Source organism: Colius striatus, chromosome 1 (genome assembly GCF_028858725.1).
Source record: "Colius striatus isolate bColStr4 chromosome 1, bColStr4.1.hap1, whole genome shotgun sequence".
Classification (NCBI taxonomy): Eukaryota; Metazoa; Chordata; class Aves; order Coliiformes; family Coliidae; genus Colius; species Colius striatus.
Genome location: NC_084759.1, coordinates 168,683,072 through 168,709,147, shown reverse-complemented (window position 1 = coordinate 168,709,147; position 26,076 = coordinate 168,683,072). Strand labels below are relative to the sequence as shown.

The window sequence follows — 26,076 nt, the reverse complement described above, 5'->3', positions numbered from 1 at the left end:
GCATTGCTATACTGAATTCACTGGCATATTTTTCTTTACACCGTTTCCCTTATATTTCTTTCAGTAAAATGTTTTTTAAAGCTGTAATCATTGCATGGTTACAGTTTTAGGTATTTATAATAAAGTACTGTTTTTCCTTTTCAACTGTGACAAGCTTAACGACTCACTATAGTATACAGTAAATAATACACGTTCTAAACCAGGGAACTTCTTTGTTCAGAGCCCATTCTTACAGTGTACCAATTTGCATTTTGATTAATAACCTATTTTTAATGTAATACATATAAGCATTTGTAGTCCCTAAACATGGGCAGCTTCTACTACGAGAGATAGACAGCTTTCTCTCATGCTCTGAGAAACCTTGATGTTCCAGCAGGGCTTTAGCTTTTTGTCATCTTTATATGTGATTAAAATACAGCAATCTTATTGGAGTAGCAGTTGCTATAAAAGGGTCTGAACTATCATTTTTCACTTTTGTTGTACCTGAGGATTGAATAACTCTGGCTAACTGTGAGGCTTCAAAAACATAATAATGCCTTCACTTCATATTTTTTTTTTCCTAAAGTTAGTTTGCTTTCTGTTGTCTTCACAGGTTGAAAGTCATAAATCAGCTTGAAGTGTTGGTAGCTATGTAAAAGTATTTCTTTTCTTACTGAAATCTTTGCTACTTTAATTGAAAGGTAAAAGGCAAGTGATAACGCTACAAATTTACTTGGCATCATGTGCCAGAATTTACTGGCAGTAATCAACAGACAATTAATACAGAGCTGCTGTACAGTACCATTAGAATATGCACACATAATTTAAATGAACATCACACTTTGGCATAAATGAAAAGGAAAAAGACTTTTCTTACAGCACTCAGACAAAACAAACAGACATATTCTTCCATCTTGTAACAACTAAGATGTCAAAATAGATAGGTTGTTGAGGAAACACATGTCTCCCTTTTAATAGATGAGGTGGAATTAAAACCTGCAAATTACTGCCATGGGTATGCTGAGAAGAAAGGCTGCAAGGCTGCCATTCCCAGAAGTACCAACTTTTTATGGTGATAGTTTGGGATATTGGAGATAAAAATGTCAGTGCCCAGAGAGGTGTATAGAGAGATGGATTAAATTCTCAGTCGGCTCTTCGTTTTTGGCATGCTATAGAAATTTTGTTTGGTTTTGCCTCTTAACACAGAGAGAAATAGATACAAACAGACAGTGTGATTTGTTTGTTTAAGGGTTTAGTGTTTGGGAATCAGTTTTTAACTTTTTGTTTGTTTTGCTTTATGGTGCAACAAGAAAATCGATGTTTGATAGTAATGCACATGCTATAAATATCACTGTTATTGGTAGTTGATGTATTTTTAGTGTGAGATATTGACTGCCCTGTGTTTGCCCAGTTACGTGTATGTGGATATATATATATATCCATCTGTGAGAATACAGAAGATACAGAGTTTATCAGGTTCTGTTAGTCTGGTGAAGGGATTGTTTCAGTGGCCTAAAACCTAACAAGTATTAAAAGACTACAGATAGGATCTCTAAGAAGTGTGAAAAAACTCCCTCACTTCTTTATTTAGAGAGTGTCAAAATATATACAGTATTCCCTAAGTGTGCATTTACATGTGTGTCTCAGCTCATTAAAATTGTTAATTGCAGAGGAAAGTTCATCATTCTTGCTTTATTAATAACAGACCAGTATAGTTTTCCATGCTCACTTGAAGCTTCTGTTGATGTCTGTAGCTATTTAGAGTGTGCTCGGAATGCAGAATCAGGTCCACTTGAAATACTTTGCATATAAATTAAGTTGCTTTGCTTCATTTAATTGGCTGATTTGGCTTTGCTGCACTAGTGCAAATCCACTGATAATATGGAATTTTGGTGGATTAACACCGGAATACCTGGCACCAACTTTTTACCTTATATTCAACAACCTCATGCAGAATTATGATTTTAGTAATCCGCGGTTTATAATGAGACAAGAAAAATGTGATATGATTAATTCCTTCAATAATTACTTGGCAAATAAGATTATTTATTTTAGACAAAAGACTGATGGTAACTGCATCAGTGGTGGAAATTTTTTAAAGTTAAAAAAAAAAATAGCCTTGTTTGGAAGAGGTGATAGTTTCACCTCTGGGGAAATACATCTGGCTCATAGTAATTTTTCATCTGCATGCCCCTCATAGATATTCTTATTGAGCCCCATAATTCAAGCTTTTTCAGGGTAACACTTGGTTCTGTAAAGACATCATTACACATGGGTTTTCTCCAAATGTGTAAATACAAGTCTCTACCCAGAAAGGTTCCTATTCTCTATCTAGATTAAAATCTTTTTAGTTCCAAAGGAAACTTTTATTGTCAAACTGCAGCCTTCCCATTCTATAAAATGGCATAATAGGACTCTTTTTCTCCTTCAGAGATCTTTTCATAATTTGACCCATTAACTGAGGATTTAAATTTGTTCTCTACAAAATACCCCAGAAAAGTAATGCAAGTGTAGGTGAACAGTGAACTACTCTCTGCTTATTTAATAATTTAATAGAAATAATTTTGGTTGGAAAAGACCTTTAAGATGATTATGTCCAACCACTAACCTAACGGTGCCAAGCTCATCACTCAAATTTGCTTGTATTTATAATTCTGCAGAGCTCACTATGTTTATTTTGGACTTGCACAGTTGCAGAAGTGCTGTGTAGGACTGTGTCTCAGACCTACATGCAACCTGTAGTGAGAAACAATGACCTTCTTCAGTGCACTATGTGGCTGTAAATTCTGATACCCAAATAAAGGCAACGTTAAAAGGCTATTAAATCCTGTTTTGAACTGAGAACTGCATCTTTTACATCATATAACCAATGCTGATTAATTTGTTTTTAATATATATTTATGAGTAAAACTGCTAGAACCTGGAGTTTGATGCCAGGCCAGAGATTATTTATTTAAGGTCAATGTGGTGTCTGCAAATTAGTAGGAAACTTGTAAGCCATTACTTTGTATCCATTGTATTCCAGTACAGGCAGAAAGAAAGTGGCAAAGCGGTGTTCAAATGCTGTATACTTTGTACAGTTTGTTCCCTTTCCTCCCGTAAACCACAAAAGTCAAGCTGTGTCTGTTTTTAGAATGTCCATGAATCAAGTACTGCACACAAATAGTAATTGCTTTATTCTTTTTGTTTATTTTATAGGTTTCTTGGTGTTACACAGTTTTCTCCTACTCATGCCAGAAAAGCGTTTCCTTGCTTCGACGAGCCCATCTACAAGGCCACTTTCAAAATCAGCATCAGGCATCAAGCAACTTACTTATCTTTATCCAACATGCCAGTAGAAACTTCTGTTTTTGAAGAAGATGGATGGGTTACAGATCACTTTTCACAGACCCCTCTAATGTCCACGTATTACCTAGCTTGGGCTGTGTGCAATTTTACACACCGGGAAACTGTAACCAAGAGCGGAGTAGTTGTAAGTGTTTCTAATGTTGTATCAAATACATTTTGTTATTTTGAAAACCTTCACTTTTTCTAAGAAATTATAACATCAAGCACTTAAAGTGTTTTCTTGATCAACATTCCTAAAATTTGTCAGTTTATTTAATGTTAGTCTATTGTTTGGGACCTTTTCTGAAGGTTCACCTAACCTTTTTGGTTTGTCTGATACTTCTTGTAACAGGTTAGCTTAGTTGGTGTGGTAGTCTTTTGGCATTTTAAACTTTTAAATATGCCATTTCCCTTCACTTTTATTTTCATGGGAAGTTTTCTCTTGGTTTTTCCTGTAGCCTTTTCATCACTAGTATTTGTGAGACTATTTAAAGAAAGCAGTAATACTGTCAGGGTTTCCGGTCTCCTTCCTTCAGTACTGACATCGGTGTGCTGTGTGCTAGCTCAGGTGGCTGCTAAGTAATTTCTATCTTAGACCTCTTGCTTGGGAGCAGGACTTTGCAACCTATCAGCTTCCTGTGGAAGTCCAGGTCGATGGAACCACTAACTCTCTGGAGTCATTGTTTCCAAATGTGGCATGATTCCAGTAGTTATACCATGAAAAAGAAGAGAGAAAATCCTTTGATTTTGTTTACAAATATCAAGCTCAGAACTGTATAACGAGGCAAAACATACATAAGAAGTGCTGTCAGCTTAATAGAATATTTCACAGCGCTGTCATCTTGATTTTTCAGGTGAACATACAGAGAAACCCTTCCTTCTTAGTTATTATGAATAACAACACAGAGCTACTTTTGGAAGCAGAGGGGTAGGTCACACTTTAAGCAGTGTGCTTGACAAAATGAAGGGTCTACCTTAGGCTTCGGGAAAAGCTCTGTACCCATGCTGTAGGCTCAGGGCATGAAGAAGGACTGCAGGCCTCCCTTCTGTGGCTCATGAGGTCAGGAAACATCTCCATAACCACTTTTAGCTAGACCAAGTATTGAGTTGCTATGGAGAGAGCTGACACCACCTCAGAAGTTTTCTTTGTCTTGTGCTAGCCCTCAACTCTGTACAGCTGTATGATCTATCTAAAAACTGACCTGAAAAAATAAATGAAGATGTGGTGAGTTTTCAACCAAATCGATTCTCTGGTCCCTCATTTTGTGTGACTGGCAGAGCCCTAGTACACATTCAAGTCAATGTTGTAGATGAGGGAGATGGTTACCGGGACAGATGGGTAGGATACTGAGGGGCCTTTCACTCCTCTCCAGCCCTTTCCCTCCATGGCCAGAAGACTATGACACTACCCTTTGGCCCCACAAAAGAGGGAGGAAGCATGCCTAGGAAGTAATTCTCTGAGACGCTTTAACCTATGAGTCTAAGGATGTGGGAATTACCGAGGCCATGCTCACAGTTACAGTGGTTACCTGCAGTGGCTGAAAGACTTTGGGTTTGGTGTTGTGTGGGGATTTTTGTGTGGAGTTGATTTTTTTGTTTGTTTGTTTCTTTTTTTTGTCCAGATTGTTTCTGTCAGTTCAGTACTTTGGGTTAATTTAGAAAACAATCTCACAAGTGCCAAGACAAAGAAATAAGGAAGGAGAGGTGAATACCTGGTTCTTAGTGTTCCTACCAGCAGATTAATTATCTGAACAAGAGTGATTGCTCTTGGGATGAGGAATTGGTTGCCTCTGGCTGTTGAAATAGTCAAAGAAGTATTCACTGGCTTAGTACAACAGGCCGAGATTATCAGGCTATTTCTTCCTCCGTGTCAACGAGTACCAAAACGGACTTCTATGCAGGCAGAAATTGATGATTTTCAATGTAATGTACTCCACCAGCTGAAGGATTTATTCCTAAGCTGCAATGGTCTGGTGTTTTTCAGCTTTAGAAAACTGATTACTTGAGATTCTCCTTTAGCTCTGTTAAGATGGAAGTTTTTGGGGTATACTCTAGTAGATAGGTCTATTGTTCCTTGTGCTCTAATACAGTACAACACTTGTGTTTGTCATACATAATGCTACCCTGTTATCTCACTTTGAAATGCCCTAGTCTTAGCTGAGAAACAGCTGCAAACAGTGGCTTCCAACATTAGTGCAAGCAAATATGTGCAACATGGGACCTCAGGACCATCAAGTTGAAAGATACAACTTGTATTTAACTTGAAGAGAATCTAATTTTCTTGCAGTGATATTCAGAACTCATATGATGTAAAATTTAGCTGCTTGAATGCTGTAGACTTTTGCTGCTTGAGTAAGCTTGCTACCCTGAAGACAAGAGGCATACTCATGTCTTATAGACAATCATTGATAACTTTCTGCTATTCTCATGTTTCACAAAACTGTTCTTGAGACTTTAGGTTTGACAGGAATCCTAAAAAAAAATCCAAATATTAATTTGTTAGGAATTTGTGGCTAGTCGAACCTTAGAGTTGGACTTAAATCTGTTGGTTCAGTGCATGTAGAACATACATGTTTATTCTCCATTGCCTTGACTGGACTGCTGTAGAAAACTTTACCAACAATTATGCAAATTGGTGGTAATCTTCAGAAGACCTGAAGACCAGAAACCTTCACAGATCTAGGTAGTCACTTATCCCATAAAATTGTTTGGTTAGTCTAGAGTTTTAACTCTACTGTTTTTTTTTTTTTAATAATACCCCTATCACAAGGTATATTAACGTCCAAAATAGTTTACTCTGGGTTACTCATTAAATATATCTTGCTGTTTTTCAGTCCATTTGTGATCTGATAATCTTTAATAATTCAGTTTTGTAGAAAGAGTGTCTTATGGTATGAACTCAGGGCAAACACTTCAGTTCAGAGCTGCGTTCATTCAGATGAATTGCTGAGGTAATCCATCTTTTTGAGTGTTGTATTGCAATACTAGTTCATGGACACTACTGGGTGAATTAGAAACTACCTGAATCCTGGCACATGCAATTCTAAACTTCCTGGTTTCGTCTGAAGGCACTTTTTCACTGGAATTTAGTTGCTCCCATATCCATGGCAATGAATGTGAAAGTAAGTTTGCTTCTAAAAATGAATGAATGTTCAATGAAAATTAACCAGATCTCTGTCTTGGAGCATTTCTTGGTTTGAGGATAGACAGACCATTTCTTACACTGGATAATTTTTCTTCAATCAATGCAATGTATATTGCATTTATTTTGTAGATATGTAGTAGACATCTGAAATACTTCAGCTTGCATATACTTTTGCTTTTGTTTTGGTACTTCCATGAACCCACTTTTGGTTCACAAAACATTTTGGGAGGAGAAGGCTGTCATTTAAAATTTTGCCAGCATGTTAATGAGTAAAATCTTACCTCTCTTCCAGCTAACTAGTCTAAACCCCTAAAAGTCTAAAAGACTAAAGTGCTCTGGTCAAGGGTAAATAAATTCCCTGAGAAACAGAAGAGACAGTGAGATTAAAAGCATGTTTATTCCTTAAAAATGGTTAAGTATTATCTGTTCAGTTTTTCTCAAAGAATTGACATTGACCTCAAAATTAATTTTAACCTAAGCATAAGATTCAGCACAAACCAAGTTATAAACAGAAACTGACTTTTGAAAAACTTAGGTAGCCAATCAAAATAGTAACTTTATATAGCCTATGTAATTCTTGTTGACATGAAGATGTTCTGTATTTCCTACACTAAAATTAGTTAGGAAAGGAGAATTAAGAGAAGCAGTGCTTTTCTAGGAGCACAGCTCAGTGGATGTGAATCATTAACATAGTTCTTCAGTCCATATGGGTCTTATTGGAATCGCTTCCAGAGCAGGTAATTTAAAAGCAGAGCTGACTTTTTGTATGCATTACAAATATATAATATGTCATTCAGATTAATCTGGGGTTACAGGAAGCCCCTTCAACTGCCTTTGCCTTTGGGCAGGAGCTTAATTCCTGTGGAAGGACTGTGGTACAGTCATCTATGTTCCTGTAGACTAGGGAGCAGTATAGTTCTACCAGAGTGCTGACTGAGGTAATGCTGTGTTGAGCAGGGATTCCCTTTTGAGCAGGCTTAGCTGATCTTTCTGTGGCTTTAGCAGTTAGTGCTGGCTGTAGTTGGTGAAAACTAGGAGATCTGTGTACTGCATAGAAACTCCGCTTATTTTCATGTGCTTGCTTGCTTTTATTCATGTGTTATGTTTCCTAATCATACCTCATATAGAATTGTTGAATCGCAGAATGGTTTAGTTGGAAGGGACCTTAAAGATCCTCTAGTTCCACCCTCCTGCCATGGGCAGGGACAAAGCCCCATTCAACCTGGCCTTCCAGGGATGGGACAGCCACAACTTCTCTGAGAAACCTGTTATTTGTCAGTAATTCTTAAAATATTGCTGGATGGATTATAATGCCTGTCACATCATCTCTGCGTCTCTTTCCTTCATTGTTGTCTTTATCTATGCTTTCAATCCACCAGCTTTTTCCTACCATTGTTACTTTATTTTTCTGCTGTCTGGATTTTTTTTTTTAACTGTATTTCATGTTTAGTTGTACTTCTGTTCTCCAAATCCTCTATTTTTCTTTTGCTTGTCAGATGGACCTGGAAACTTACTATATCCTGTGTGCCTTTTCACTGTCTCATAAGTTATTTTAGTTCTCTTTTTTTCCCCCCTTGCTAATTCTTTCTCTTTTTTCAGTTAGTGGAAGGAGTGAGCACTCAGAGACAATGCTGAGTGTATCAGTGGAAATGAATGCATTGCAGGAAAGAGATGTTTTGGGGAGACTGATCCTCTGTTTTGCTGTGGATGGGATGTGGAGATAAGTATGGAAATAAAATGCCAACTATCAGCTTTTAAGTGTCTGGCTGTTGTCAGGGGAAAGATCTGCTAAAAAGAAATCCAGAAAGTGTATGGAAAGGAGTGGATTCAAGAGGAACTGTGAGCACAGGGATTAGAAGAGCAAGTGCAGGCGGTGCTGGAGCAGATGAGACTGAGTGGCAGTGAAAGAAAGAGGCTATCTGTCTGGATTGTGGGGAGTGGGAGGAGGAATGCCGATGGGTGGCAGCACTGAAGGAAGAATTTGGTGTGATTTCACATTTACTACTTCTACTCCTTTTCCAAAATGGTTGCAGCTTGTGTTGCAGGACTGGCAGTGTGTGAGTCTGACCACAGCTTGGTCAGCTGCTGAGGGTAGGACATCAGCTGGCTGGCTGCATCCATGCACGGTGCATTTTGGTCGTGCTCTGGCAGGGTGGTTGGACTAGATAATCTTTCGAGGTCCCTTCCAACCATTAAGATTCTGTGATTCTGTGATTTTGGAGAGACCTCTACAACCTAGTACATCTTGGTTTCACTTATGTTAAATATTAGAGTCATCAGTGCAAAGTAATTTGTCGTAATACCCAGAAAGACCTTGAAAGGCTATGAAAGATCATATGAAAAGAGTCATACCACAATAGGCCAACCTTTATTGCACTGGTGTTGCTTTGTTATTACTGTAAGGTGTAAGTAGATATCACAAACTCCTGATTGGTAAAGTCTTAATTCAATACTTTACAGTTAAATCTTATCCAGTCTAATGAGGAGGAGCTATAATAATCTGGCTAAAGGAAAATAGGATAATTACTGTTTCCATAGGGCTCTCTGGCTTGTAGAGAGCCTGCATAAACATCTGAGTTCTCTTAGGCATGTGTTTCAAGAACTCACTCATTTTGACTCGGCATAATCTAAAAAGATAGCATAGTGTCAAAAATGACATTTGTGCAGTAATGGTTGCTTGATTGCAACTGCACAAGTGAAAAATAATTTTTACCCAGGAATGGCTAGTAAACAGAGCCACATAAGGAAACTTAAGTCAGGATTGGTGCATGTTCAACAGCTCATGGTAGTTTAGGTCGCTGACACCATGGTTTTATGCTTGACCTGAAGATGAGATGACTGGAGGTAGTGTAGTTCTTCTAGCAATCCCTGAGGTGCTGGAGAGCTGGGCTGGGCTATCGCTCATCTGCAGTGCGGTTATCAGTCTTCAGAAGAGACTGAAGAGCTGACTGTCATTGATAGTAAAAAATAAATAAATCAGGTTGAACAACTATTCAGAATAACTTTTTCCCCATCGTGTTCTGTCATTTGGTAGTTGCTAGAAAGAAACCCAAACCATCAGTTCTCCAAAATAACTTTACACTTATTGTGCAGTTCAGCTGGTAGCTTTTAGAAAATTATTCTGTATTTAAAAATGTATTAATATTTTGATGTAATGGCTGTAATGACCTCAAGATGAGGCATTTTCTGTCAGTTAATGACTACCTGGGTTAAAGGCCTGAGGCTCTGCCTTAGGCCCTCTCTTCAGCTGCTGGTTATTAACTGCCAGCAAAGTCTCTACATCAGTTATTATTTATTAATCAGTATCGAAGCAATTATACACCAGATAGTTCTTTGTGGGTGAGCAAATTGGTTACAGCAGAATGATTTTAGCTATCAAAAGCGGAATTAGTTCTCAATTAAAATTTTCTTCCTCTACAAACTGAATTTAGTCCAGCTCCAGAGATGAGCTCTAATCTCTAAGCCCACCTACACCGGAAGAGTAACTTTCGTTAGCCCATCGCTTACCACTGGGAGGCCACACGTGTATCTGATAAGCAGATAGCAGCCACTACAGGAATCAGCAGGCATGTTTCTGAAGCCTGGTGTAATGCAGATGTCTCATGTTTTATCTTTGTATGCCCTGCAGTGCTGCTCTGATGGTGATTTGGTGATACCTGGTCAGTTTTTGGCCTTCATTACCTGTTTTTTGTCCCACTCTTGCCTTCCCCAAAATAACTTTAAACAGTTAAAATGAAATGCGTGCTACAAAGAATGTGTTGGGAGGTATGCAGGTGCATTGAACTAGAAAAGCACACACATATGAACATGGATGAGTGTATTTGTGCTTTTGCTCATATGCATTTTTGTATGTAGAACAAGGCTGGTTCTACAAGTGCCTTTTACTTAATTTGATCTTACTGCTGTTAATTGTTTGGTTAAGTGTGAAACTGCAATATGATACATTACTAATCCAAATAAATGATAGCTTTTTCAGATTAACTGCATTAGTATTTGTTTAGCCAGTCTGTTTCGGGTTTGTATATTGAAAATGACTTCTAGTGTATTAATTTTTAAATACTCTAGCCACAAAATATGCTACAAACAAACAAAAACTTATGTGATCAGCATCCATGCTAAACTGAATATGCCAAGGAATCTGTTAAAAACACAAATTGCGAACTTGCAATCCATTGTTATTGATTTCTGGTTGAATTTGCAAGTTGAATGCACTAGGAAAACACTGTACATATATTTTGCTTACTCCATTAAAAAATGCTTTCTGTCAGCACCTGTAGTACATGCAGTATTCAAATGTGATATTTATTTTACTAACATAAATTCCCAACTGCAGTCTGCAAATTTTTAATGAGTTGAAAGACTGAGGTTTGGGAACAATTTGGTTTTGGTTGTGGCTAGGAAGATGATGTGTAAGTGTCTGGTGGCAGTGGTGTGCTTTACTTTGTATGTAGTAGCAAGGAGACTGTTGGAAAGCATAATTCAGTTTCTTAATTTGTGGATGATTTATAGGTTTGTGGCTTGCCTGCAACAACAGGGAGCAGAGAGAGAGAGGCAGCACATGTGATTCCTGGCCTGATGTTGGTCAGAACAGTATCCTGGTTGCAATTCTGTACTTTCAAGAGCAGTTCAGCCCGTAGCTGTTTCATGGAGTCTTTTCTGGCTAATAGGAAGGTCTGAGACTCTTAGTACTTTCCACTCCTTCCTTGCTGCTTGCTTGGAAGAGAGTAGTGTGAATTCCCTGTGAAGTCCCTCCCATTTCCCACCTTACAAGCAAGGGAAGGAGGGAGATGGAAGAGGAAAAACTCTTATTTCCTTTTCCTTTCATGTGATAATGAGTATGTGCTTAATAGTAGGTACTGTGACAATATAACTCATAGTGAAGGCTGAACACTGGAGCTATGCTCTGTACTACATTCTTTCATGTCTCCTTATGCCTCTTCTGTTCTGCTGTCATATTTGGCTTCATTAACTTATTCGTTAAGGTCTCTGTCCTTAGCATTAACATGAATTCTGCTTTCTGACATCCAAAGAAGTAGCAAGAGTCTATTAACATGTTTCCATAGGAGTCATGCTCTTGCTATAAAAGCAAAAATTAAGTGCCACATAATCTGTAGGAGGCATCTCACCCCAGGACGTAAAAGTGAACACATTCCTGCACCAGCCTGAACATCTGTCAGTCAAACGAGTGTTATCCTGTATACCTACCATAGTAACTGTGCTCTGTGCAATGAAAATGGATTACTGAGGCAGGTGGTTTACTTAACATCTAGTTGAGTGACAGATGCAGTATTCATGAGGGAGGAGAGTGACGTATACTTGTATTTATTTGTAGGCGAGTCTCTCCTCCAGGGTTTAGGTAAATTTTAATATATTTTTTTTTCCACACAGGAGCAAGAAATTTAGCCTACAGTCATTTGTCTGTAACATTTACCTCTTGGGCCTGCCTTGACCTGATTTTTTTTTTTCATGTTGAAAAACCTGCACAAATTTGCCTTTGTCCCAGTAATTATTTCTGCTTAGAGTAAGGAAAGGCTCTGTGTTTTGTGGTGTTACCTGCATTTGTACTACTAGAGGATCTGGTCTGTTTGATTTTCTAGGAATGTGTCTGTGTGGTTAATAGTACTTTTTCATTGTTCCAGTAGGGTGTTTTCACAATTCAGGTATCTCTTCTGAAGATTTTTTTTATTAGATGCCAGAATGGCACAGCTTCATAGCACAAATGTGCTTTTCCAGGGTCCAGCCTGGCACAGACTGGCTTCATATGTCCTTCCCTGCTACTCTCCAAGTGTGTCATTTGCCCAGGGCAAACTGCAACTGTGGGAATAGCCAGGGTGACTCGTGACTGCCTTGTATATGGTGGTCACATTGTCAAGTTTATTTCATCTTGTAGTGGCTGCTGCGACTGCTCAGCTGCTAAAGCCTGGCATGTGGCCCCATCCCCTGGCACCCCTCTTGTGCAGTGGGGTGGGGACAGGTGGCAGAGAACCAGCCAAGTTGGCTTGGTTCCACTAAATGGTACCCATAGGAGATCTTCCACTGCTGATGTCTGGCAGCTTTCTGGCTGCTGCATGCTGTTGAGACATAGCAAGAGCAGCCAGAGATGAAAACTGAGCCTGTTATCTTCTTATTTGGAACAGCATAATTTGAAAGCAGATTATGTTTCTCTTTGAAGGGTAAATGACCTAAAGTGTATTGAAAAAAAGTTATCCCACAGTGGATTATCCTGAAAAATATTTAGCAATGTGTTTTGTTTCACAGCATGCAGTAGAACTGTGTGGCAGTGTGGGACAGAATGAAAAGACTAATACTTTACTTATTTGAAGTAACTACAGTGGGGGAGGGGATAAGAAGCAAGAGGTGGTTAGCATCATTTACTGAGGGTCCCTCTGGAGGCACCCACTTTCTTCCCACTCACTCCTCGCGTTCCTGAGAACAGCGGGTAGTTTGGTAGTCACAGCAGCTTGGAACCTCAAGGGTTTGTATCCTCAGGAGAGCAAGCAGTACCTTTGTTAATAAAGATAAAAGAAGAAGGGTATAAAAGATGGAGGAGATAAAAGAAGGCAATAAAAGGTGAAGGAGGAAGAAGGGAAGTGGATTCCTATGGATTAATTTCAAAGAAAGAAGTATACCTACTGAATCACTTGCATACCACACATGTGTTTCTTGTTGTTCCCCAGTCCTCTGGCTAATTAAGTCACAGTCTGTGGCTAAATAACAGTACATCACACTGGGTTGTACTTTACTGAAAAGTGTTCCTTTATGTTTAAAATTTGATAATGCTATTTTAGAGAAAGTTCATTGTTACCCTTTAAATACCATGGGGAAAAAAGGGAGACCCATTTATACCTGGTGAGAAAGTTTGATAGGGTATTTTTTTTTTGTCTCACCTGAGTTAATTCAGTTAGAAACCCAAATCTCTATGTGGGAATGTCAGTGAGTGATTTCACATACTGCTTCATTTAAAGCCAAATATATGAATGCATATGATATCATTCATAAAATAAATAGTTTTGGTTTTGGCTACTACTGCATCAGAGAAGACATAAGCTGCTTTTTTTTCTCCAGACTAAAGGAGTAATTCTCATCTTACTGAAGTCTTATGAATTGGATTCAGGTGATAGGGAGTGATGCCCAGTCTTGTTTTGCTTCTCTTCATCAAGTTTTTTTTTATTAGTTATTAGCAACAACATGTGTTTAAAATGTCTTAAAAATGCAATTCTAGAGTAAGAGAACAGAGTGATCACAGGGAGTTATCTGTTATATTTCAGTCCACAGGACTTTTATATGTCACCTTTCTGCAATAAGCACCAGCAAAAGTAGCAGAATCGTAGAATCATAGAATCATTTTGGCTGGAAGAGACCTTTAAGATTGAGTCCAGCCTTTGTCCCAGCCTTATCAACCACTATGCCATTTCCCTAAGTGCAACATCCACCTGCCTCTTTAACACTTCCAGGGACCATGACTCCACCACTTCCCTGGGCAGCCAATTCCAATGCCTGACAACCCTTTCAGTAAAGAATTTCTTCCTCATATCCAGCCTGAACCTCCCCTGGCGCAACTTGAGGCCATTTAATCTTGTTCTGTTGTTTGTTACTAGGGAGAACAGACCAACCCCTGCTGCGCTACAATTTCCTTTCCAGTAGTTGTAGAGAGCGATAAGGTCTCCTCTGAGCCTTCTTTTCTCCAGGCTGAACAGCCCCAGATCCCTCAGCCATTCCTCGTGGGAGATGTGCTCCAAATCATTTATTAGCTTGGTAGCCTGTCTCTGGATCCTCTCCAGCACCTCAATGTCCTTCTTGTAGAGAGAGGCCCAAAACTGGACACAGTATTTGAGATGTGGCCTCACCAAAGCTGAGTACAGGAGAAAGTTCACCTCCCTTCTCTTGCTGCCAACACTGTTCCTGATGCAGGCCAGGATGCCCTTGGCCTTCTTGGCCACCTGGGCACACTGCTGGCTCATATTCAGCTGCTGTCAGTCAACACTCCCTCTCTGCTTGGCAGCTTTCCAGCCACTGCTCCCTAAACCTGTAGCACTGGTGGGGGTTGTTGTGGCCCAAGTGCAGGATCTGGCACTTGGCCTTATTGAAACTCATGGCATTGGCCATGAGTAAAAGCTTCCCTACCCTCAAGCAGATTGACACTTCATCCAGCTTGGTGTCATCTGCAGACCTACTAAGGATGCACTCGATCTTCTCATCCAGACCATGAATAAAGATGTTAAACAGGAGCAGCTCCAGTATTGAGCCCTGAGGGACACCACTTGTGACCAGCTGCCAACTGGATTTAACTCCATCGATAACGACTTGTTGCACCTGATCGTCTAACCAGTTTTTCACCCAAGAAAGTATATACCCATCCAAGCTAAGTCGTAGCAATCTGTCATTATTTGGAAACCTCCTATCATCCCATGCTCAAGTTGTTTTCATGCAAATATTTGTCCATCTACTTGTGCAGAGAGTGTGCATCTGTGATGCAGATAAAGTCATTGTTTGCCTTTGTGCTTGAATTTGAAAACTTGCTATTCAAGTTCCTATTGGGAAAGGAGTGTATATTGTTTCTTGTCCATTCCCTTTGTTTCATTTGAAGGAATACAAGGCAGAGGTTTCTTCTGGAACCTGAGATGTTCCTCAGCTTGAGGTTCTGTTCGGAATCTCCATGGAACTGTGATTCTTAGTATGATTTATTGTGATTTACTATTTTATCCTTGAAATATGGCATGGTGTTTTCTTTTTGGGTTTGATTTTTAAAAAACCCACAAGGTTGTACTTTATCTTCCTATGAGTGGTTTAATGTTTATTCTTGAGCCAAGCCTGTTTGGTCTGAACAGGAAATTTAGGCAGTTAATATGAACAGTTCAAAAATTATATGTAAGTCACCCATTGATGCTGACAATCACTTTAAAAAACTTTTAATATGTAGAAGATTAAGAAATAGAGCAGACTCTGTAAAGCTCTTTTACTTAAAAATATTACATCTATCGTGGACAGAGATAGCAATGAATATATTAAAGTTAATAGTCCTGAAGATAGTAGATGGATAAATTCACTGGGGGATATGATATCTTGGTGTAGAAAAAGAAAGTTTGAAACTTTTCCTTGTGCCTCCGTGTCGCTTGGCTTGTGATGATCCCCAGGGGACTGGTCATTCAGAGTTATTGCGGAAAGTATTGTAGAACTTGTCTGCCAAGTCAAAGTTACATTAACTTCAGGCCACAGGAAACATGTAAGGCCTACAGAGGAGATATGGTGGCAGGTTAGAATTAAGAACCTAGTGCAAACCTTTTCAAAACAGGGATGTGGAAGGCATGAGTTGGCTTGAGAAACTGAAAGGAGGTGAAGAAGGGCATCTCTCAAAAAGCTTGGGACTCCTTGCTATGAAACTATTTTGAAATGCCTAACTAGCTTTTGTGTGAGAGCTGCTTGAGCAGCAGAAAAAGTTCAGCAAAAGCATAATTTAGGTATGGAAATGAAGTTGTGTAATTTGGATGGTTACAATAGGGCATATTATAACATTTGTCTTTACTACAAAATACTTTGATGAGTCACACATGACTAGGAATGATTATACTACCATGAAGTATTGTGAGGGTAAAAAGGATTAGTGAATCATAGTGCAGCTGGTAGTATAGAGTTGCCTGGTTTCATAGTTCTGTTATTCAGGGGTTGATGGCTAAGAAGAAATATCCTGAGTACTGTTTTGTACTTATGTATGTGCTTTAGCAGCACTGAAAGCATTTAAATACATTTAATTATACAATCTATTCCCTAACTGAACTCACCAGTGCAATGATAATTTGCAGTACCTACCCGAGGAACAGAAAAGAACAAAACTGATTTCTCTGCAGAATCTATCAGCTGTGAAAGATTCTTCTTCCCAAATGCAGAGGAGATTTACTGATGTTGTGGTGTTATCATGAAGTTGGACTACCGTAACAGTTACCATAAACATTTACAAGTTGACGTGCTTTTCCATATTTATTGAGCCCTGTCACCTGAACTTGGACAAGCTCTCCTGCTACCTACCAGCCCTTAACCACAGATTTGCATATCCTTTCTTCTTCAGTGATTGCTTTTTGGCATCCAGCCACTTCAGACTTGGTGTCTTTCAGGTCCAAGGACATCTGTGTTTTTCACTCAGCAGACCAAGTTCTAACAATGCTGCTGAACCATAAGCTGCAGTTTACCATTGTTTGTAACACAGCGTAGCTAGGAGCTGCTACTGAACATCCCCTCGTACCCTCACTTGCACGCTCTTGCTGTGTCTTTCTCTCAGATCCAGTGATCTATGGCTAAACAGTGAGTCTGTTTGAAATAATCAAAAGGGAAACTAACAAAAAAAAGGTAATAACTTTTTGACCAAAACATCTCATGCAATGTGTGAATTAGTCCATGGATCTAACCTAGGAGGAGGAGGAAATGCAGGACTGTCCTTTTTAGTGATACACTATCATAACTGTGGAGTAAGAACAATATAAAACTGTCTGTGAAAGTATTTTGACACTCTGACTTGTCGAGGTATCACTCTTTCACATCCAAGCTGCACTCATTATTGCTCAGGTGAAGAAGTTAATGCCAGGTGCTCGATATATCTGAATTACAAGTGATACTTGTCAAAGGGGTGAGAAGTTTTCACTGTTTCTCCATCTGTACCTCACCTTCCTGGTTATTAAGAACCCATTATCAGTTATTTCCTGAGGTTGAGCTGTGTTGATCACTATTATTGGAGAAATGCCCCCTGTGCAATCCACTAGGAAAAGCCACTGAGCAAGGGCCTTGAAGGCCAGCTCTGGCTGTGGGTCGTATGTTAGATTACAGTGATTTTTTTTTTTCCCAGTCCTTTCAAAAAAGTACTTGTAAGAACAGTCACAGAAGAAAATATTGTACCATGTTCAATATGGAGACCAGTTTGGAGATGACAACTAATGGAGTATTACTCCTAGATTCCAGTGATCAGTGACCCTGACCTAGAATCATACATGAGCGACTGGTTTATTAGCTGCCAAAGGATATGCTCTCTGTGAACATACATTATCTGTGTTGGAAACTGTTGCACTTTGCCCTCCATGACAATTGGTGGCAACGAGATCTGTATTTATTTATGTGTTGTTTACTTAAATGCATTTATTCCACATTTCCCTGTCTGTCATCTTCTTTTGCTTGTCTGCCCTCTTCTTTTGCTGTGATGATCAGTGACTGGCTGTTCATCATTCACTTCTTGTGTACCAGTCCTGATTTTCTAGATGGCTTAGCTGTCCTTTTTCAGAATGCAAGAGTATTTAATCTCTCCTGTATGGGATTCACTTCCCATCTCTTCTTATTCTTATCACCTTGCTCTGTGCCTTTTAAGTTCTACAGTGCCTGTTTTGAAACACTGAGCGAAAGAGAGGGGTGGTGCCACAACTGCCTGCAGTGCTCAAAGTTTGTGTGCTTGAAAGTTGTTCTGTGACATAATAATGTTTTGTTTTTTATTCTTTTCTTAATCAGTTGTAACATTCTGTTTGGCTGTTAGTGTTTGCTGGGTGCTGAGCTGATGTTTTCGAGAGCTGTCCACAGTGACTCCCAAGAACTCTTCCCAGAACTATAGCTATTTTAGACTCTATTACTGTGTATAGTTATGGTTATTTTTTTTTCTTATTTATGCTTCTTTGCCCTTACAGATGTTCAATTCTATCTGCCATTTTACCAACTAACCACTCGGTGTCATGAGATTCACCTGCAGCATATTGTACATATAACTATTCTGAATAATTGTGTATCAACGACACACTTCTCTGTGTATATGTCTGTGTTAGTTCTGGACACGTTCCTTATTGCTTGTCTCTGATGATGTTCCAGAAGCAAGAAAATGGCACGTTTTGGTTTGTGGCAGGAAATTTTGATGGAACTTTGCTGAAAAGTCTTGCTGAAAAAGATTCTGTACAGCAGCACATGCACACAGACTCACAGTGCTTCTGGCACATCATCAGAGACAAGCAATCTCTCACATCTCCAGTTCCTCTTGTGGTCCTAGGGCCATGATGTCGTTGCAGTAACAGAGACGTGGTGGGCCAGCTCACATGACTGGAGCACTGTCATGGAGGGCTATGTATATTTAGGAAAGACAAGCCAGCAAGGTGAGGTGGAGTTGCTCTTTATGAGAGAGAGCAACTGGAATGTATAGAGTTCTGCCCAGGTGGGAATGAAGGGCGTGTTCAGAGTTTTTGGGTGAGAATTAAGGGGCAGGGTAATGTGGGTGATGCTGTTGTGGGAGTTTAGTACAGGTCACATGAGCAAGAAGAGGAGATCAATGTGGCCTTCTACAAACAGCTGAAAGCAGCCTCACAATCGCAGTCTCTGGTTCTCACGGGGGACTTCAGCCACCTTGATATTTGCTGGCAAAGCCATAGAGCCAAGCATGTGCAGTCCAGGAGGTTCCTACAATGTGTTGATGAGAACTTTCTGTCACAGATGGTTGAGGAGCCAATGAAGAGGGTTGTGCTACTGGACCTCGTACTCACAAATAAAGATGGTCTGGTTTGGGATGTGAAGGTTGGGGGCAGCCTTGGCTGCAGTGACCGTCAGATGGTGAAGATCAAGATCCTCCATAGAAGAAGCAGGACACCAAGCAGGATTGCAACCCTGGACTTCAGGAAAGATAACTTTTGCCACTTCAAAGACCTGCTTGGAGGAATGTCATGAGCTAGGATTCTAGAAGTTAGGGGTGCCCAAGAAAGATGGCCAGTCTTAAAGCACCGCTTCGTCTAAGCCCAAGATTGGTGTATTCCTATGAGTAAAAGATCAGGTAAAGGAGGTAAGAGCCTTGCATTGATGTACAAGGAGCTTCTGGAACAATTCAAATGGAAGAAGGAAGTCTATGGAACGTGGAAAAAGGGCCTGGTCACTTGCAAGAGTGTAGGAACATTGTTAGAGAATGCAGGGATGAAACAACAAAATTAAATATGTCAAGGGATGTAAAGGACAATGAGAAAGTCTTCTTCAATTATATCAACAGCAAAGGGAGGATTAGGGAGAATGTGAGCCTGCTGATGAACGAGAAGGGTGCACTGGTCACAGAGGATGCAGAGAAGGTGGAATTACTGATGTCAGTCTTTACTGCTACGACTGGCCCTCAGGAAGCTCAGTCCCTGGAGTATAGAAAGTCTGGAGGAAGTAGGACTTTCCCTTGGTTGAGGAGGATTGAGGTAGGGATCTACTAGGCAAACTGGACATCCACAAATCCATGGGTTATGATGGAATGCAGCCACAAGTTGTGAGGGAGCTGGCTGATCTATCAGCTGACTTGATGTTTTATCTGTTCTAGAATATTCTGAATCACTCTTCAGATTCTGTTAACTCCATTGAGCAGACTGTCATTGACCGACAGTGCAGGTACAGATGTCATCTTGTATGCAGACATGTACATAATAGAAACCGTTAGGTCCTGAAAGCCATCTGAGGTGTGTGCGTTGTGAAGCATCCCTCTAACAATAGGCTGCAGTGTTTTAACTCTAATTCTGTTACGTTTGGTTTTTGAAAGAATCTTAGGAATTAAAATGTTCTGCTTTATTTCAAGAGGAATGTACTGTCTGTAATGACATTAAATAGTTTGGTTTTGTTTTTGTGGGGAGCAGGGTTAAGGCAATCTTGATTAAATACAGACAAACTAAGAATGGCAAATTCAAATAGTGAATTGAACAAATCAGTTGTTTGCACATCCCTGATGTGCTAACACACCTAAAGGCTAAGTACTAGAACACTGGAGGGGTTTTTTTCTCTTCTTTCAATTTTTTCCTGATTTTTATGGAATGCTACTTATCTGCATGTGTAGCAAGTGGAATGCAAAAAAAATAAAATCGAAAAATTGTGGTTCTGATATGTGGAAACCTGCTTTTGCACTCATCACTCTATTTTTTACTAAAACATCTAAGGCTGCAGTGACAGGAAGGCAATTTCTCTTCTTAACGGGGAGCACATTTGAGCTATGAAAGAAACATCATGTCATTATTTGAAAGTCTGTCTATTCTAGGGAAGGACAGTTAGTGAAGAATTTAACCAGTCTTTATATAGCTGGACAATGCCAAATATGCAACTTCTTTGGAAAGTCCAAAATGGGAAAAAGTTGGATCTTCCATACTTGAACTTTTAATCTGAAAGAGGCTGTCTGTGGTTTTGTACCATTTTCTGCTCATCAGCATTCAGCAACACTGCAGGATAGAGGAAAAATACAGAAGCATAAGAAAAAGATAAAAGGAGACTGGGAGCTGAAAAAAGATAAATGACTTTGCTGTCAGTGCAGTATAATGAAAATCAAATCAGTGCTTGGCAATGCACAATTGCCCAGTATGGCTAACCCCAGACAGTGTTTTAAGTAAAATACATGCCTTTTGTGTTTTATTCTTGTATTCATATAAAGATAAATGAATTTATTAGTTGATTGCAGGGGAAATAGATGTCCTGATTCTGTAAAGCTGTAAAAGTGAGTGTGACTTACGTGTTTATTGTCTGTTTGGTTACTGGCATTGCCAGGAATGGAATTTTGTTGTTTCTAAGGTAGGGCCTGTTACAGCCCCTCTTTGGTTTGTTTGGGCTGGGCGTAAAAAGATTATGGGAGTAGAATACACTCATCTTAAAAATGTAAATCTATTGTTTGTTTCATAAGGCACATAAAAAGCCCAAAGAGTTAATGAGCTGCCAGGCTCAGTGTCAGTGTGTTCACCATTGCTCATTATCTTTGCTGGCTTGGCAGGCATTGGCTGGGGAAGGAGGATTGTCCTGCATTGCTTCTTTCAGTAGATTCTCAGTGTTGCTGAGCTAGTATCTTTCTCCACCTCTGATGATACTGATGATGGTTATGACTAGAAGTGATGATTCTTAGTGTGGCCAGATATCGTCTCTCCATAGCTTTATACCTTTGTGTTGATATTTTTTTCCTGATAATCTTAACCTCTGTAACTTTCATGTATTTATCAGCCTCCGGACTTTCTCATAGCTCTTCTTCAGTAGTTACACAGCTAGCCAATACCAGCTCTGGACCTCGACGTCAGGATGGTGAAGGCAGAGTTACCAGAGAGGGCTATACTGGTAGTATTTACATGACCAAGTTCCACTGTTATTGACAGTAGTATAAAAAATAATTGTAGCAAACATATAAATTTCATTTTATCAAAATAAATAATAAAACTGCCTTTTCTGTGTTATTTTCAAATAGTATCAATGTTTCAAATTATTATGCATTGACACAGTGCTGCACTGTTTGTGGCAAATGCACAATGGAAACGTAACTCATTTTAGAATGTGCTTATACTGGAATCAAAACACAAAAAAGAACCTACAACAACTTTGAAAGACTTTTGCAAACTTGCATTTTGTTCCTGATTGGATCTGACAAAGTATTTTTAATGAATGTAGTCTTGAACATCTGCAGACTGTTTGCAAGCTGGAATTTTCTTTTCGAATAGCTGACTGTAGAATCACAGACTCTGTAATCATGGATGCTGTGTCTCCACAGTACCTATTTGCAATATAATAATCATAATAATAGCAATAATTACATCATTTCTCTCCCAGTTAAAATTCAGCCTTCTGGATAGCATTTCATGCTAGTATAATGTACTATTGGCTGTTTGTCATGGCTCACAGATGAACGTAAATGGTATCCAAACACCTTGTACAGCTGAAAATACACTTGTTTTCAGGATTATTCCTCTCCAGCTTTTTCCTTTCAGTAAAAGATCCACAAGTGCCCAGGAAACTTCTGAGCCACAGTTCTTTTTTTGTTTCTTTTTGGAGTAGATTACAATGTACAAACCCATTGGGAGCCCTGGTTTTGTGTCCACAGAATGAACTCAGGTTGCCGCAAATGCTTTCAACATGGGAGTTAAACGAAACAAAATTGTTTACAGGGTTATAGTGTTCCATCTATTCCTGTACTTTCTAAATATTTGTGTTGATATTGGTTGTTGTAGATTTTTTGGTCCTTGAATACATCCATGTGGATCCAGTGCGGTGTACAACTAGGAAAACTACCAGCATATAAACTCCCAGGGAGAGGTAACAGACTCACTAGGGTCAGGTGTAGAGACACCACTGATTGTGAGACTCTGTAGTTGTCATCATACTGTGTAATGCGGGAGTAAATGCATTGCAGTTGAGATCTTCAAACACAGAAGAGCTGCAGCATTCAGTGTATTCAAACTCTTAATCTTTCATTTGCTTTCATAGCTCAGTTTTCTTTTTGAGCTACAGGACCAAAAATAAGTGAAGGGCTTTCAGGCCTTTTCCTTGCTGTGCTTGCTGGCTCACTTATGTGAGCAACCTAGTAACTAAATCTATTTTTATAATTCCTGAGCCCCTGGTGACCTAGGATTTGGAGTTTCTTCCAAAATACCTGCTCTTTGTAACCTGTGATTAAGGTACTTCAGTTTTTAGGAGCTCAAAAGCCACCACTTAGTAAACTGCTTCCCCCAACCCCCATTCAGTGCTACCCTAGAGCTTTCAGAATGCGTATTACTTGAGAGACTGAAAAACCCTTAGACAGCTCAGCAGTAATGACAAAAACTGTCATTCAAAGAAAAGTTATTTCTCAGGGTCTTATAGGAGTATGCTTTGCAGAGTGTGAATCGGTGAAACTTGGGTCAGACCAGACCAGTGGAGCAGCCTTTGCTGGTGCTCAAGGATCTGTGGTATAGGCGGGATACAGAAAATGATGGAGAAGAATGTGGAGAATGATGGCTGTTCAGCTGACTTGGAGCTACTGCACAGCTCATATTTGACCCCATTCCTGCGTTGGTGTAAAATGAATGAAGCACGTCTGTTCTTTTTAGGGAGAGATGAGTAATCCTCAGCAGAGTACAGTGCAAGTACAGCATGGTGATCCCTTAATGGACACTGACTTAGCTACCTCTGGAACGGAGAGTGGGATAGCAATGTCAGCAGAGCATCACGTCCCAAGACATTTCCTGTGCTGCAAGTCAAGACTTATTAGCTCAGACATGGCTCTGCCTCTGCAGTACACATGTCTCTGAGTGATGCTGGATTGCAACATGCAGCAATGCCAGCATGCCTGCTAGCTCCTCTGTGCCATACTCTGTTGTTGAGCTTTCTCCCAGCAAGCACACTCCAGGCTTCTGCTGAGGTTTTTCACGTCTCCACGTGCCCTTTTCTCCAACAGCTCACCATTTTCTGAAACAGCTCAGCATCTACAGGCCTGTACTGATGTTGTTAGTTTGGTTGGTTGGTTTTTTTTGTTCTATTTATTTATTTATTTTGTGATTAATGAAGTTCTTTGATTTTGTTCGAAAGACAGAGGTGAAGTACTCTAATAGTTGCTTAATGTAATCTGTGACTACTAGCCTTTTAAATCTTTTTTTCTCATGAGCAAAGTGGGCAACGATCGAATGCATCTGTAAAAGTCACAACGCCTGTTTGGATTAGTAAATGTCACGCATAGGGAACAGCAGCTGGCTGAGTAGTGTTTGGGAGTCCCTGAAGCACAGCAGCTGGAGGCTCACTATCTGTTGTAGGCTTAATCCTTTGAAGTATTGACAGTAAAATTGACTGGTTCATGAACCAGGGAATGTTTAAGCTTTGGTCTTTCATTTGTGGAGTCAGTTAGCACTGTAAGCATGCAATCCAGCTGTAATGCTTCTCCCTGAGCTTTCTTGTTCCCTCACCGTTTTGGATTTTTTTCCTTTTGCTTTGCCTAATAGGAAATAGCACTTTGAAGACCCTCATGGGAGAAGTGTAGTAGATATTTTAGAGGCAGTAGCAACAAGCTGCTTGAAAGCTTTAGGTGAAACTGGCAGCAGAATATTAGTCAGTGATATTTATATAAATGTTTTCCTTAGAAGCTCCTGGTAGCAGTTTTTATTCATTTCATAGGCTGATCTGAAGACTCACAACTTGTTAGTAGTTTATACTTTCTCAGCCCAACTCCTTCAGCCCCCTTCTGTTTTTTATTAATCTTCCAACATCCCCATGGCAGTAGTGATAGTTTGCTTGTTACAGAAGTCAAATTTCCAAGCATGGAGTACACAAACTGCAGACTGTTCCTCTTCTTCGTTATCCTGCCAATGATAGAGTCAAGTACCAGAAACTTGATGGGAAAAGGATACTTGTGGTCCTGTTCTGATACGCTAAATCTAGAGAAAGCTTCCTTACAAAGTCCCTGCTTGACCCTTCCCAGTGCTTGTATCCCATGGAAACTCCAAAAATATTTTGGACTTGTTCATGTCAGTACTTGCTAAAGTGCACAAGTGCCCTTGCTGCTCATGCACTGTTGATATTACTTCTAGTAATTGTTCTTAATGTTTTTTAATCTGCGAGTTTGTAGACTCAGTTTATGCTGTGGGTACAGATATGATGAGAACAAATAAAGCCTGTTGTTTTAAAGGTTTACCTTGCACTGTGCAGTCGGGGTATGTCTCATGAGAGCGAATGCTATCTCAGACTCTAAGGAAGTGTTAAAGAGAGAGAGACTAATGAAGCTGTTATATTGACATGAATGTCAGCTGGAAGCTAAGCAGGGGAATAGCTTTCTTCATCAGCTAGGAAAAGAGAAGGAAGGGTTGTTCAAACAATGGCAATCTGCTCTGCTGTCAGCAAAGGAACATATCTGTGCAGTCTGTTTTATTGTGCTAGGAACTGAAGAAATGATTGTGGCAAAAATGCTTTTGTCTTCTTATTTTGCTAATTTACAGGCTATTTAAGACTTAAACCTTTAATGTGAGTTCAGTTTTGCCTGTTGTATGACCACCATGCTTGCAACGGCTAAAAGTCTGGAAACCAGGTTCAGAAAATTTCTTTCCATCCTCCCATAATCCCCTGGACCCTGTTGTTGCTTTATGCTAGTTAAGCTTCCTGGGGAAGGAATTGCCTTGACTTTTTTTAATAAGCCGATTCTTCTTAGGCATGATCCCATTCTAAAGATACTATTTTAATCTAATGCTAATCAGCACATGGGTATGAATGAAGAGACCAGTTCTCACCAAATTGTTTTATTTTGGGAAGCTTGTGTGATAGTCAGACAGACCTAGTTTAATCTCAGATCATTAACTGACTTGCTATGTGTCCAGATGTAAACCAGGTGTGATGTTTGAGCTGTGGCTGATCAGAAAGTGTTACCAAATCAGTCTTTCCTATATGCATGCAGAGGACATTGCTGATTAACCTGCATCTTCCTGATAGGAAATATATCCTGAGTAGTGGAAGTTTTAAGATGAGGAATGTAATTTGAAGAAAAAATGTGCAAAAGTATTTTTGCATAATCATAAACATCTGAGCATTTAATATATTGGAAAGGATTTGATTAATAACCTTGCAGTTAAACATTTTATGTTATTTTCATTTAAACAATTCACGTGCTGCTATATTAATGTGTGTTCTGTAGATTAAAATCAGCATGCCTCAGAGTCTTATCACATTTGTCCAAGTTTGTAAATGTCAGAGTACTTGAATTTTGTAGATTCTTTGTCTTAAGGTGCAAAAAGGCTCTGTTTGCCAGTTCAGATTCTTTGTGTGTATATGATACGCCACTTCTCATCTGGGTTTCTGCTGGCTGCTGGTTAGGCGGTTAATCACTTTGATCCCTGGTCGTGGCCTTGATCTTTCTCAGATAGGAGTCCTGATATAGGAATAATGTTCTAATT

At 39.5% G+C, this 26,076-nt stretch overlaps 1 protein-coding gene across 1 annotated transcript in view; it reads left to right on the top strand.

The window, feature by feature from the left end:
* The window catches only part of TRHDE (thyrotropin releasing hormone degrading enzyme), a 216,162-nt gene that overhangs the window by 2,834 nt on the left and 187,252 nt on the right, over positions 1-26,076 (top strand). Inside the window, exon 2 of the mRNA XM_061997273.1 lies at positions 3,178-3,451. Coding sequence (XP_061853257.1) covers positions 3,178-3,451 — 274 coding nt within the window. The remainder of the gene's footprint in view (positions 1-3,177; positions 3,452-26,076) is intronic.